The 14,654-nt window shown below is 35.0% G+C and overlaps 1 protein-coding gene across 4 annotated transcripts in view; it reads right to left on the reverse strand.

Moving 5' to 3' along the window:
• LOC131010670 (DNA-directed RNA polymerase III subunit 1) overlaps positions 1-14,654 on the reverse strand; it is a 26,034-nt gene continuing 11,380 nt past the window's right edge. For 2 of the 4 annotated variants that reach the window (XM_057938307.1, XM_057938309.1), the window contains exons 14-28: positions 13,924-14,119; positions 12,434-12,527; positions 11,193-11,427; positions 9,403-9,594; positions 8,406-8,504; positions 5,001-5,204; positions 4,569-4,889; positions 3,508-3,655; positions 3,260-3,411; positions 2,850-3,005; positions 2,612-2,725; positions 2,401-2,492; positions 1,754-1,958; positions 736-938; positions 1-417 (exon numbers count right to left, since the gene is read on the reverse strand). In XM_057938307.1, the coding sequence (XP_057794290.1) occupies positions 369-417; positions 736-938; positions 1,754-1,958; positions 2,401-2,492; positions 2,612-2,725; positions 2,850-3,005; positions 3,260-3,411; positions 3,508-3,655; positions 4,569-4,889; positions 5,001-5,204; positions 8,406-8,504; positions 9,403-9,594; positions 11,193-11,427; positions 12,434-12,527; positions 13,924-14,119 (2,460 nt within the window). In that variant the 3' untranslated portion in view covers positions 1-368. Of the gene's footprint in view, positions 418-735; positions 939-1,338; positions 1,959-2,400; positions 2,493-2,611; positions 2,726-2,849; positions 3,006-3,259; positions 3,412-3,507; positions 3,656-4,568; positions 4,890-5,000; positions 5,205-8,405; positions 8,505-9,402; positions 9,595-11,192; positions 11,428-12,433; positions 12,528-13,923; positions 14,120-14,654 lie in introns of those variants that run through there. The other 2 variants (XM_057938306.1, XM_057938308.1) reach the window with 1 other exon arrangement.

A 14,654-nucleotide genomic window follows, 5' to 3' on the forward strand; every position in this document is an offset into this window, starting at 1 on the left:
AGAGGAAAAAAGCCATTATATTAAAAGGACGTTTAATTTTCATGACTAATAATGGATGGTGCAAAAAAAAAAATGGTGTAAAGTATTAGCACTAATTTTTCCAGATAGCTTTGTTTTTGGGAAAAAAAGAGTATCAAAAACTATGGATGTAAGCATCTAACCTACCAGAGTTCACAAAATTAAACCATGATCTATCTAATCCACGAAGAACTTCCAAACCTAAATGCATTCAGCCTTCGGAATCGAATGTATGCAACGGCATTTGCACTAAGACGTTCAAGTGATTTGATTCGACAACCCACAGATTTCTGCACGATATATACAGTTGGGAGATGATGTGCTAAACAAACGCTTCCCTTCCCAGAATATCATCGTATAATTGGATCTGGGGCGTAAATCAACTCAAGAGGCGGTAAGCTGCACAGATAATAGTGAAGGATGAGCAGATCAGTTTGCGAAATAGTGCGAATCAAAATGTCTAAAACGAATTCGCGAGGATAGATAAATGGATGAGATACGGTTGTTGGGCGTTAATCAGTAAAAAAATCTATTGCATAAGAAACTCACACGGATGAGAAGGTTAATACTAAGGTATAAAACACTGTTGTCTTAAGGCCTTTATTACAGATGGAAAATGGAAGTACCGTGTCTTAAGGCCGGCCAGCAAATTTAGCACAATCACTGAATGCGAGCGAAATATCACGAGTAAGAGAAGCACATCAACAGAAAACTCACCTTTGCCTCACTTTAAGCATTCCAGTACCAACTTGCATGGGTATGCCCATGATGATGCATTCAGTGACTCCTTCAATTTTATCGACTTTCCCATTCACGGAAGCGTTAAAGAGGTGATCTGATGTCTTTTCAAATGAAGCAAGCATCAAGACACTGTCCCTCAATTTCTGCACACCAAATCTTGTCATACCTAACACTTCACCCTGAAATAACCAACATATACAAATACAAGGAAATCGGATAATCATTAACTTAATGTTTAACAGCATAAACAAATCCAATTGTAAACCAACAAGGAAATAGATCATCATTAACATCTTGTTATAAGAAGTTTCACATACAATGCAATCAGGAAGGGCCTCACCAAAGGGGCATCAGGAAAGGCCATCGAAAAGGATGGATAAGAAGATTTTGCATATGTTTTTTATGAGAAGCAAAATACTATATCAGATAACAATATACAAGTGAAACAAGAAATTGACAACAAAACGTGGCGGCAACGGAACAAAAACTTAAAAATGAGCTCATCTCCAATATCTAAAACAAAACTCAAATAAACAAACGCCTAAATTCTTCATTCTTCTGAACCCGGGCAGCCACCCCAAATTTGAATTACATATATGAAGGAAGAATTAGCATTTCCATTTAACATATCTTGATAAAACTATTTTCACAATTCTCCTATTTTCACTATTTTATCATATCTTGATAAGCCATTTCTCCTCTTTCTCTTCATTCGACCTTTTTTAATTTATGCATCACAAGTGTGACGACTACAATATTCATCATACGAAAACACGGAACAGAATTTAAAATGACAAACACAAAAAGTAGAATAAACATCTCGGGCAGTCTGGTGTTCATGCTTGAAAACAAATGACCTTAGATGCTTGCTCAATGCTCGAATGTCTAGACCTCTAGATGAGCTTCTCAAAGAACAGTTGCTAGAGTGACAAAATATACATGTCCTTGCGGTCATAAACATGAAATATTTATGATTTGAAGAAATCAAAATAACCTTAAATGTCATTAAGTCAGCCAGCAGCATCATGTGGCGTATGTCTATTGTCATGCCATGGCTTGACATGGTGTATTTTATCTCCTCAATTATTTTCTTCCTTGCAGCTTCAATTCCGAGTACCTGGTGTACTTCTGGAATGTTATTACTCTCTGTCTTGTTGCCATTAACTCCTTCAGTGCCCATGACATGCAAAAGATCAGTCCTGCAGGTAAAAACATCATGCTCAAATTACATATGGGAACCATGAGAATATCATACTTCCATCAATAGTTTCTGCTACAAATCTAATTGGCACTTCATATTCAAGGAAAACAATGAGTTGCTTATTGCTGCCCCATCTACAAATATGCAGCTAATTTATCTCTGGTACTGCTTTTTTTGAAACTCACAGACCACAAGTACTCAAAGACAATAAAAGCTAATAATTAAGCCCAATCAGACACTTCAGTATACCGCCGCTCTCAAATTTTATCTCCAAAAAACTCCCCTAGATTTTTCCCTTATCAAACCCTCAGCAATCTTTTTTGGCAGTATAAGTAAGGAAAAGAACAAAGAGAAGAAGAAAAGAACAGAGAGAAATTCAAATTAGAGCAATAAATGCCAAAAAAAATAAAATGAAAGCATGATGTTTTACTGACACTTACCCCTCTGCTACTAACTTCAATTTTTTGGATCCATCAGTATCTTTTTCTTTTGCTTCATTTAGTACTATAACCCGTTCGACAGAGCTGATTCCCTGCCATCCATAGCAAAAACCCACAATAGAAAATAGTATCAGTTATGAATTAAACAATCAACAGACAGTCAAATCCCAAAAGGAAAAAGGATGAAAAAATTGAATTCCACTAGTTTCACCTTCACTACAACTTTGGAGAGCTTATTCTTAAGCCCATGGAGTTCAAATTGAAGTTTACTTTTATCAGCTTCCAGGATGACTTCAAGTTTTTGTTCATCCAATACTCTAATGTGCTGTAGTAAACATGCGATGGAATCAATGAGAAGAGCAAGAGTTAATAGCAAGAACCGTATAAGGAACAGCATGCCAGTAAATCCACAACAAACATATAAAGAGATGATTCTAGGTTAGTTGCACCTGCTCTTTCAGTTTCATTCTTGGGGTTCGTAGAATTGATTCTTTTACCGAGTAAGCATCAATATGTAGGTAAGCCTCTTTTATTCGGCCCATGTCAAGTGTTACAACAATGGATGCCAACCTCGATGATTGTGAAGTCTTGATGCTCCGGGCTACCTACCGAACACGGAAAAGACCAAGAGAAAAGCGACTTTAGAATTTTCTAAATGAATAAATCTAGAAAATGAATTACAGAACAATTACAAAGCCCAAAAGCAAAGTTCAATTTATCACTAAGACTAATTATTTTATACTTTCAGGAGAAGGATCTAAAACATGTAGCTACTAACTATTTGAACGTATCAAAATTACATTACACAAGAACAAAAGCATGCAATCACAACCCTATCAGTTATCATAAAATCAAATACCTGCTCCAGAAGGGTTTTCTCAATACGCCCCTTCACCATTTTAGCTGTTATCTCACTGTTGTCAACATCTAGATATGTAGAAATAATTGGTGTCTTCATATTTTTAGCAGCATTGATGATTTCTTTTATCCTAGGAACTCCAAGGGTAACATCTTGTACAGGATTAAGTTAACAAATTGCAATAAAACAGATGAAAAGGTTAGATAAGTGAAATAACAACACTAGGAAAATATCATATCTAAGGATACTCATGCTTGCAACTCCAGCAAAGTGGAAAGTTTTCAATGTCATCTGTGTTCCTGGCTCTCCGATACTCTGAGCTCCAATGGCACCTATTGCAGTTCCAGCTTCAATTTTCTTGGAATTGTAACGACAGATACAAGTTTCTAGGAAGACCTAAAACCAATAAAATTACGAAGTAGCACATCAAGATTGTGGACCTTGTATAAGCAAAACATAATTACATAGGAGAGGACTATAAAGATGATAACACTTTTGTGGATGTATATCATCAGAGAGCAATAGTAAAGAAACAAACAACTTTTATATTCAGTCATAACAAATATTATTCAGATTGATAGAAGGCATTTCACAAGAAAAGAAATTACAAATACCAACTCAAGATATGCTTTGATATTAAATGTGTAATAAAAAAACAAGGTTTGTGTCACCCACAATATGCTTCACTTCAGGAACTCTATAATAGAAGCATTATAAACTTTTATATTCTAAGGCAGTCATAACAAATATTATTTGATATAAGGCATTTCACAAGAAAAGAAATTACAAATACCAACTCAAGATATGCTTTAATATTAAATGTGTAATAAAAAAGTAAGGTTTGTGTCACCCACAATATGCTTCACTTCAGGAACTCTATAATAGAAGCATTATAAATTAATCACAACAAGAACATGTTGTAGACGAGATAGTCAGTCAGCCACATTTGCTCTGTCAGACTAATCTAGAAACAAAAAATCACCTCAAATTATCACCAAGACTAGCAATTCTCCATAAACCATATCAACTCTTTACTAGTTCTAATTGAGGATTTATTCTTAACTTATGCTCTTGTAACGTAAGAGCAATTTATCATAAAGTTCAACTAAAGCCACATCTGAAGTCATGGGATCAAAGCAATCACAACACTATATTGCAAAATTTCTAAATTTCTTGTTCTATTTATTTCTTGTTTAAGATCCATCCAACTAAATTGCAAATGTGCTCTTGAAACAACTTTAAGCAACAAGGGAGTGCTCAAAAAGTATGTAGGAATGCTGAGAGAGTAAACCATACAAAAGAAAACTACCATTAATTGTCGCTGAGTTATCCCAGATATACTAGAGGCAACATTTTCCAGATAACATCTATCTTCTTCAGAATGACTCCCTTCACTCAATTTCAGCTTCTCGAGTACTGAGCTAGGCCCCTTCTTCTTAATAAAATCGCTAATTGACTTGCCAAAAGCCTCCAAGCATTCATCTTTAGATGCTGTATCTGATGAAGGAGTTGACTCTGAACGCCCTCCTTCAGAAGTCATGGATAAGAGCTTTCTCTCAAGTGTTTCTTTAACTACTTCCTCAATTTCATCACTAGTCAAACTCTTTTGCTCTGTTGCGGGGCAGGTAGCCTGTCAAAACATAACATAGAAGAAAATAAATAACTATTTTATCAAAATGCTGAATTGGTCAAGACAATTAACTTCTAAACAAGATGAAGGAAAAAATATAGATGCCAATACCTTGGCTTTCATAAATAATCTTTCAAAGTTCAGTGGGAGCCCACTTTTCTCTTCCATCTGTGCAGGATCCATAGCATCACCACCATACATAAATTGCACAATGCAAGCACTAGCATTTCTCACTGTATTATCATAAAAAATAGATAGGTCCTCCAAAGCCTTCATTAATCTACGAGACATGTACCCTGTATCAGCTGTTTTCACCTGTAACAGCAAAAAAAAGTTCTAAATGTCTTCTCTCAAGCACCAAAAAAGAATCAATGATATTCAGTAATGGCACAGGGGGGAGGGGGGGATTATTATTTTCACAAATGTGAAAATTCCATGTCTCCTAGGACTAGATGAACAGAGGCAGTGAATTTCACTAAATAAAAAAGTAAATAAATTTGACATATTACATTTGTAGTTAAAGATATGTGTGAAACTCTGGTTCCCTTGAAAGGACAAATTTACGTAGGCCACCCCAATTCAGACCTAGTCACCTAGGATAGATCAAGATCAGTCCTGCTCCATAATTTCAGCCAGGTTATATAGCCAGAATCAAATATCACGGCAAATTCCTATTAGTAGTAGTACCAATAGCTAAGAGGCACGAAGAAGTATACGAAATACGAATATGATATGATACGGGGATGAAAGTATGTCCATTTCCGAAAAATCACAATATGAATACATCAAAAATACGTTCTAATTTTTTAATATTTTTATTATTAATAATAGTATATATATCATACTGCAGCCCACTTCAAGAGTATAACCCAAAATAGTGCAGCCCACTGCTCCAATAACCCACTGCTCCTATAACCCACGAATTAACCCAAATAAATACTACTCCCTCCGTCCCCAAAATAAGTTCTTCTTTGGGGACGGCACGGGCTTTAAGGAAAAATAGTAAAGTGTATTGATAGTGGAGAAAAATATGCTATAATTAGTATTGGGAGTGGTGAAAATGTGAAAAAAGTGTTATAATTAGTACTGGGAGTGGTGAAAAAGTGAAAAGTAAGAATAAATAAATTATTATTAGTGGTGGGGTAGTTGTCCAAAAATGGAAAGAAAGAAAGAGGAACTTATTTGGGGGACGTCCCAAAAAGGAAAAAGAGGAACTTATTTCAGGGACGGAGGGAGTATGAAATAATAACCTAGTCTGCGCAACATAACCGAGAATTAGAGTTTCCACTCCAGTCGGCGGCGGTGGTCCAGATGGCACAACCGGTGGTGCAGAAGGCGTGAGGGCGGCAGTCAGATAGTGCGAAAAGATTGCAGCGCTTAGGGTTTAGGAAGTTCAGAACTTGAGAGGGAGTCTAATTCGTGTAAGTTCAACAGCGTGATTTCTGACTTTTTCTATTAAAAAAAAAATGGTCAAAATACATACTGAAAACATATTAAATACGTATTTTCGAAACCCTAAAAAATCGAAAAAAAGAAAAAACATATTTAATAAGTATTTAAAACATATTTACGCGTATTAGTATTTTTTTTCGTAATAATACTCGGACGGTCCCCATGCTTCAGACCCCAATAGTCCTTAAAAGGAGCAGCAGCTTTATTACTCTTTTTGGACCTCGATAAGATTTATTCGTTGCAAGAGGAAAGGAGAAAACTCTGCCTTGCTTTTATCGAAATATTTGGCAGCCAAGCATATTTAAGTGTTTGGATTGACACCAATTCAAGAATGGGTCATCACAAATACAATAAAGTTACCCTGATTCAGATTGAAACTAGGCCTCAGAAATGTCATGTTAACTGACCTACTGTTGCTACAACTAAATATAAAATAGGAGACTTGAAATTGACTAAGAGAATCAGTAGGATAATAGATTCAACTACAGTTAAGGAGTTAAATGAAAATGTTTTTGCTATCTTCTATGAATTGGTAGGAGACGCCAGCGAAATGGGACACAAAAGCACCGGAGCCAAGGTGAAGAAGAGGATTATGGCCGATATTATCTAATTGTGAGATTGGCCCTTTTAAGTGTGCAATTGAGATAAAGATGGAGAAATTACAACCGTTACAGAAGATCATTGAGTAATAGATGATCATGAATAATCATAGTCTCCTGGAATGACTCTAAAGAAAGTGGGATACAAGTTCCCATTCCCTTAGAGCTAAGAGATATTGGAACTGCTGAAAGTAAACTAGGACATATTAGTCTTTTACCCGAGACACCGTAATTTATATGTAATTTCTTCATAAATATTAGTAAAAAGAATATGAAGAAGGAAAAGGAGAAAAGTTAATGACTGTTATCATATTGAAGCAAATGGCTTTCAGTCTATAGAAATATCAAATTAAAACGAGGTTGAAGGAACAAATATGGCAAAGAAACCAGAAGTTCATGAGAAACAAAGATATATATGAGGGGAAGCTAAGTCCATATAACGGGTGAAGCTAAGTCCAGTGTACATGTCAAATTGAAGCATTCAAGAACATGTCCAATCTCCATACGGTACAGTTGTAAACTTCTGAGTATATTGGATCCAACACTTGCACTACCCAGCAGTTTGCTTATATAAGGGGTGAAGCTAAGTCCAATAAGAAGATACCAAGTGAAGCAGCAGACAGACTAAGAGTTACAGGATACAATGTAAATCATGTTAATCAAAAAGGTCTCTTAAATGGAAGTAAGACTTGACACTTGTCAAGCTATAAAGAGTTGGACAACTGACAATTGTAGTAAAGCCATGGAAAAACTACATTACCCGAAACGGATTATGCATAGTAGACAAATTTACGTTAACATATAAATTGGCCATCTCACAAGAAAAACAAACGCAGAAGTAAAATATTGCTGTGCTAGCCTAAGTATAATCTTGTTAACACATTGAACCACAACCTTCAGCAAAAAACGTTATGGAAAATATCAATGCAGTCCATTCCAAATTTTGTGGATAACTAATCTGGCCACGATTTCTTAGCACCATAGTAGAATAAACCTGGTATTCCAAAGTCAAGATTGTGCTTGTATTCAGTATTTTGAAACAAGTGTAAACTGATTTATGTTCAGTATTTTGAAAAGCTACAAAGATCAATATTGCAATTTTGACATCACCTTTCAATCTGTAAAAGAAAATTCATTATCCCCAAAATAATTGGTGAAAGTTTTCTGATGTGTACAGTTGGAATTATGCTGCTGTACCATAGAAACGACATCATTCAAATGCTGAAAAATTGGAGGTGTTGCAATGTGAGTCATTTCCATATAATTTTGCAAGACCATATATCAAAGTATGATCAAGCTTTATAAACCACAACTATAAGAACTCAATTGTTTAGACTTATAATAGGCTGCAAAAAGGAAACAAGGTTGCACCAATTCTTCAAGATAAGCATTCTGATAAAGAGCAAACTACCCATCACTCTGAATTTAAAAAGCAAATTCCATTAAAGAAAGAATCGATACATACCGCTGTATCCACAAGACCTTCTCTGCCCCCCATGGTGTGGAAAAAAAATTCAGTCGCAGATAAACCAGTATAAAAGGAATTCTGAACGAAACCCTTAGCCTGATATTAAGCAAAAGATGATGTTTAGAAAGTGTACAGGGTATTTCTCCAATTGAAAATGTATGTCACACATATTAAGGATAAGTTGACCATATCCATCTGCAATGCAAAAGTCAGCATTACTCGAGGTGAATAAGCATGAGATGATGCACAACAACTATTCTCCAACCAAGAACTTCATAGAAAATCTTAGAACTACTATAGTTTTAAGAAGTAGAAACCCTGTAAGTAGACACTTAAATGAAGATATTGAGACCTCAATATCGTCCAATTGGTACGGAAAATATCAAGAACATCTTTTACAATAATGATATTTACGCATCTCCAAGAAAAAGTAAATATAGGTGAACACTAAAAGTTGATGAAGAAATACATGCGCAAAGATACTAAAGCGGAGAAAAAAATAAAATATCCACAAGGACACAACATTCTCTTTATAAGATCACTAAATGGTGACTCATATCTTCCTCGTATAGCATCTGATGCAGAGGCCAGGTTGGATAAGAGATTCTGAACCCCCGGTCCATTAACTAGAAATACAAAGGTAAGCTTTGTTTGAAAAACAGAGTGATTTCAGACTGCATTCCATGGGAAATTAATTAAGATTAACAGCCTGAAATAGTAATACAGCCCAAGGATTGAAAATAGTAATGATAGTATATAGTATTTCTTTGTGAACATTCTTCAGCAATTACCAATTAGATATCTCCGGGCTTGGAGAAGGAAGTTAAACTTCAATCGATTTAGTAGAAAATGCATAGAGGTCTACACCTCCAATCCACTCAACCTAAGTGAATCAATAATATAGTGGTACATATGCATCTTCAAGGCAACAATTGGTCCTACTCCTACTGAAAAGCTCAAATAACAAAAATAACATAGTGAAAGAGTTGCATACATCTGGATCTTTTGCTCCTCTTACAAAATGAGGCAGTGTTCGATCAACAAACCCATTGGGAGCTCTATGACCTCCTACAGATTGCTGACCAACGCAAGCAATCATCTGGCAGATATTAATAGGAGAACCTTTGGAACCACACTGCGACATTATTAGAGGGCTGTTCCTCCAATTTAAGTTATCCATGCAAACCTACCAAAACAACATCAAGAATGATTTACCACATCTATAGTGCTGGACTAAAATATAAATACAGTGGTAACCATTTTTTGATAGAAATTTTGATTCCACAAGTTCAATCACAATTCTGAGCAGAATCTTCGAACCAGTAACATGCACAAAAAGATAATGGTAGGAAAAAAGTAGCTTGACAGTTGAGGAAGCTATAGATAATAAGAAATCACAAAATGGCCTAATATCTAAATATCCATTCAGTAAACATTACCACAAATTCGTGAACCCAACTTCTAATATAAGTTTGCAGCAGAAGAATAAGAGAAGAGATAAACAACCTAAACTAAATTACTCAAGAGCAGTAGACCTAGAATTCATAGCATACCTGTCCAGGATACAATTCGGTTCTAATGTTCAGAAACAAGGTTCATATAAAGAGTACAGAAAATGCATGAAATACATACAAGCCAAAAAAAATGATAGTAAAAAAAATAGGACAAACTTTTGCAGTCTCAAATGAATAATTATTCATGACAATGACCAGATATCAAGAAATTTTCCTCAAAAGATCTCACAATTTAGACAAGCGGCTGCAAAAAATTTACAATGCCAGGAATAGTACTAAATGTTTTGTTCATTAAAATGAGGGTTAAATTGTGTAATGTTTCCATGTTTCATGTCAACATGTTAAGAATGAACAAAGATACAGCATGATATGGTTTGTTTCTGACAGAAGCATGAAACTTAATGACACGACAAGACATGACACAACAAAATATAGGAAAGATGTGTACTTAGGCCCCTGTAATTTCAATTCTCTCTGAATTAGGTCCTTGTATTTGACTTGTTACAACTGAGTTCACGAGCTTTCGCATAATTCAAAATTAATCCCTTATCAGAAATTTGGACTATACTTTTATATATTTATGCCAAAATTAGGTCCTCGAACTACCCAAAAACAAAGGCCTTGTTTAATATCAGTAAATGGACATCTTTTTTCACAAGGAAAGTTCAAGGAGCCAAATTAAAAAATGTTAAAAGTACATAGACCTAATTCAAAAATAATAATTGAAAGTCCAGGTACTCAATGGTTACAAATAAAGTAGAACTACAGGAATTCGATTCAGAAACCATAGGAGTTCAAGGACCTGCATCTGCTTTATTAAAAATAAAGACTGATACGCATTATGTGTCTTTAAAAATACAATGATCTATGTTAACACATAAAAAGACATCTCCAAAAGGCATTGGATACCACAAAATACATAAAAATTTAATAGTTTATTGTCTTATAGTCCTCGTGTTGACACAACAATGGAACAACACAACATGACACAAAATAGAACAAATTTAACAACTGGGATTAAATTTTATACACCCATCATATGTAGAGAAAAATGAAATAAGTATAAAAACGCAGAGGGATGTTGAGGAGGCATAAACTCTCCAACCAATCAAGCCTAAACCTATAATCTCATGTTTAGATTGCTGATTTCAAGGCAAGATATATGCCAATAGAATCTAGTTGTCTGCCCAGAAAGCGAATTTGCAGAGATCACTTAATAGTCAATGAAGCACCAATAATCACAAATGTCATAGAAGACATAAAATCTTACACTGGCAACTGTTTCTCGAATTTTATTAAGTGTCTCACTTATCTTGGCTTCAAGAGTCTCAGCATTATTGCAGCCTGGTAACAGCTCCAGGCTTCCAGATGTATAGCTCCTTATGTAATTGGTACAATGACCATATTCCTTATCCAGAAGCGCCTTCTTCTCGTTGGTTAATGTATACCCAGGTTGAACATCATTGATCCCAATTGAAAATCCATGATTTCCTATCCATCGGGCACTATAACATAAATATAATATAAAAAAATCAACTTTTAATTCCTTCAAGCGAACAAGAATGCAAGTATACATCGTACCACATAATTGTTTTTATTAAGCTATGAGCCTGAGTTCTAAATCATACATCCCATTCCACAATTCAATACTGAAGTTCCAGTGGATGCCATTTCTTTTCTTCACCTAACATCTGACATCTTTGGAGCCTATTGATGCATCTTTATCCGTTTTCTAGTTTCAGGCAAGAAAATTGCTAAAAATATTCGGAGTCAACTGCATGCATTATCTGTTGAGATTTTATATGTCATTTGAGCCATTATATATGTGTGCACTTATTTTTCCATATTCTTCGTGGGTACAAATTTGTGGAACCAAAAGAAAGAACAGGACCACAGAACACGGGACTATCTAGCAGCACCTAACAAAAAATGTTTCAGAGACAACAATACCTACTTAAGCTTAATGTCATTTGATGGTGACAAAACTTTCAAGACAACAAAAATGACACATGCCCAATAAGGATGATGCTTGTGCAGACCACTTGGTTAATGTTGATCATGACGCTTTTACTAACAATTACATTTCGGCGCATTGATTTCTTTTGTGTGGTTCTACAATTGCAGAATTGGCAAGCAATGTATTTTGAATTACAAATTAATCGACCAACTTCATCAAATGAACCTCTTGTTATTCAAATATGCCAAACAATGGGTAAAATACAAAATATGCAGTACTTTTTAAGCTGCACTTTTTAACAATATCACTACTCAAATACTTATTAAGCAGACATAGATTTTCTTCGAAGCAGTACATTTCACATGTTCAACAAGGTGGTAACCTTGAAAATGATGAAATACAATGAAAACGGAACTTATATCTAATGCTACATAAGACCATAAAATCACAAAGGTGTACTAGCCGTCTCACAACTAAAGGGAGTAGGGACATTAAGGTAAATAAATGCACAGCGCAATAGCTGAAAAAATTTAACAATGCTGATATTATCTCACCTTAACTTTGCCAAGCGATTCATGCAAGTAGCAGCCGCATGGGGACCATAATCCCTGAGAAGAACGGAGTAAATACCGTCCTTATTCCCATTTCCTGTTATCATATATTGGACGAATGAGTAATTTAGCTAACAACAGAAAGAAAAACAAATCTCTATACTACTTTTGATTTGCAACTCCTCATTTTTACTACGGCGATAGCTAGATAACATATCGATTGTTCTTCCTAGACACTGGTCAGCCCAAAGAACTTCAGCAATTCGATGGATCCAAGAATCTAGTGCATAGTGACGAAATATCTAATATTTCTCCCTATTTAAATTTAAAATAAAGGATTGAAATTGATATCCTCAATTGATTTCAATCTAAATTGTGAATTTATCCTAACGATTTCAATTCAGTAGCACTTTGGTTATTCTCCGTGCATGGTGCTAAGAATCCATCACTAAATGAACATGCACTCCAAAAAAACATAAGAAACATTGATAGCATTTGTACATGAAATGATTTAAACTTAAGAAACCAGTAGTATTAAGACAACAATCGAATGCCTCAAATCATAAAAGATCTCTTTATGGAGAAGAAAACTATTTTTTCCTTTGCAGTGAACTATGAATGTCCCATGGTTAACCCTTTTATATTTCTCCATCTTCTTTATTTGAGGAAGCCTCTTTTCATTTATACAGTAGAGAACTCTTCTCAAAGATAACGATGGAACAAATAGCTACCGATAAGCTACTCTATGCTCGTTAGCAAACTACTTACAGCACAGAACAACAATAATAAGATTTCAAACTTGACAAAGCAGATACAAAAAATTTTAAACACTTGCTATTCATCATAAGTACTTTTGTTTTCTTTTTGAATTATGCTATTGATAAACAACAAAGTACAGAACTTTAATTTGTCCATGAGGATATATTTAAAATCTCAGGTTTTGAAATATTTAGTAGCCCAGTAATTTTTCCTAGTAGAATAAACGTTGAATGGAGTAGCAGTGTATGCCTTTTGGTCCCTGATCTAGGAATTACAAGTTTTGGAAACAAAAAAAAACTCTGCAAGCAAGATACTGAAATAGATGAGATTTCTGCCCCGCAGTAGCATAAGTTACTTCACATTATTGACTTTGAACCAAGACTGAATGACCAGACACCACTAAAGTGTACAAAGGAAGAAAAATTATAACTTCAATCTAAATATATCAGAAATTAAACCATGCAACTATAGTCAGCTAGATTAAACAAAGCTTCGCCTTCATAAGTTTCGTTCATTTAGACAGAGATCTTTCCAGTAACTAATGATGATAAACATACAATACTTATAGTGCAAACTTATGCACTCAAATATTATAATGCACAGTTAAAAAGATGTTTAAGTTCCTGACAAATATATCGTATTTTCTACAAGTGGTTGTGAGAGAAGCACAACCATCATGGCGGAAGAGAGATAAAACTGACACTTGATAAATTGCAAACATATATTATACTGACCTAATGTGGCCTTCCCAAGCTGCCCGCTGATGAGCTCACTATTACGAATATACACAAAACCGTCCTTGGAACACATACTTTCTCTGGACTTCCCATAATTTTTTTCTGCTACAGTAAGATTTAAATATACTCTCATTTTTGCATGGGGCCGCAATAGCACACTGAATAACTGTTTACCAGTCCATAGCTCCACTGGCTACAATGAGAAAACATCTAAATCAGATACAACCATACATCAAACACTTGAGGACGGGGAAGGAAACCTGAGCAAGGATAATGTGTAATCATAGCAGCTTTTTAATCTACAGAATGAAGTAGCTCCTTAGCATCAACCTCTTCTGAGAGGATTAATGAAAAGCCTCAGCGCATGCATAGAATGAAAATACAGTACAAAATTACTCTAGACTGTCAATTTTTATCCTCAAATGACAGATGTATCAATGATTATTCAAAGTTGGGCTCTAAGTTGTAAGCAGCATCACATCTTAACAAAAGAAAGCTAACATATATTTTATACAGATATTGGATTTTACATTCAATGATGCACATGGTGTTGATGCATTGTAATCAAACCTCTCCTCCCACCTAGCAGCATAACAGTCCTCAATAATAACATGTAACTGGGCATGGAGGGGGAGTGGAGAACCTCCTAAACATTTAACCCATAACAGAGGGGGAAAAACTGTAGAATTTAATCCATCTCTTATCATATCTTTACTTGTTACCAACTC

Source organism: Salvia miltiorrhiza, chromosome 2 (genome assembly GCF_028751815.1).
Source record: "Salvia miltiorrhiza cultivar Shanhuang (shh) chromosome 2, IMPLAD_Smil_shh, whole genome shotgun sequence".
NCBI classification, from domain to species: domain Eukaryota; kingdom Viridiplantae; phylum Streptophyta; class Magnoliopsida; order Lamiales; family Lamiaceae; genus Salvia; species Salvia miltiorrhiza.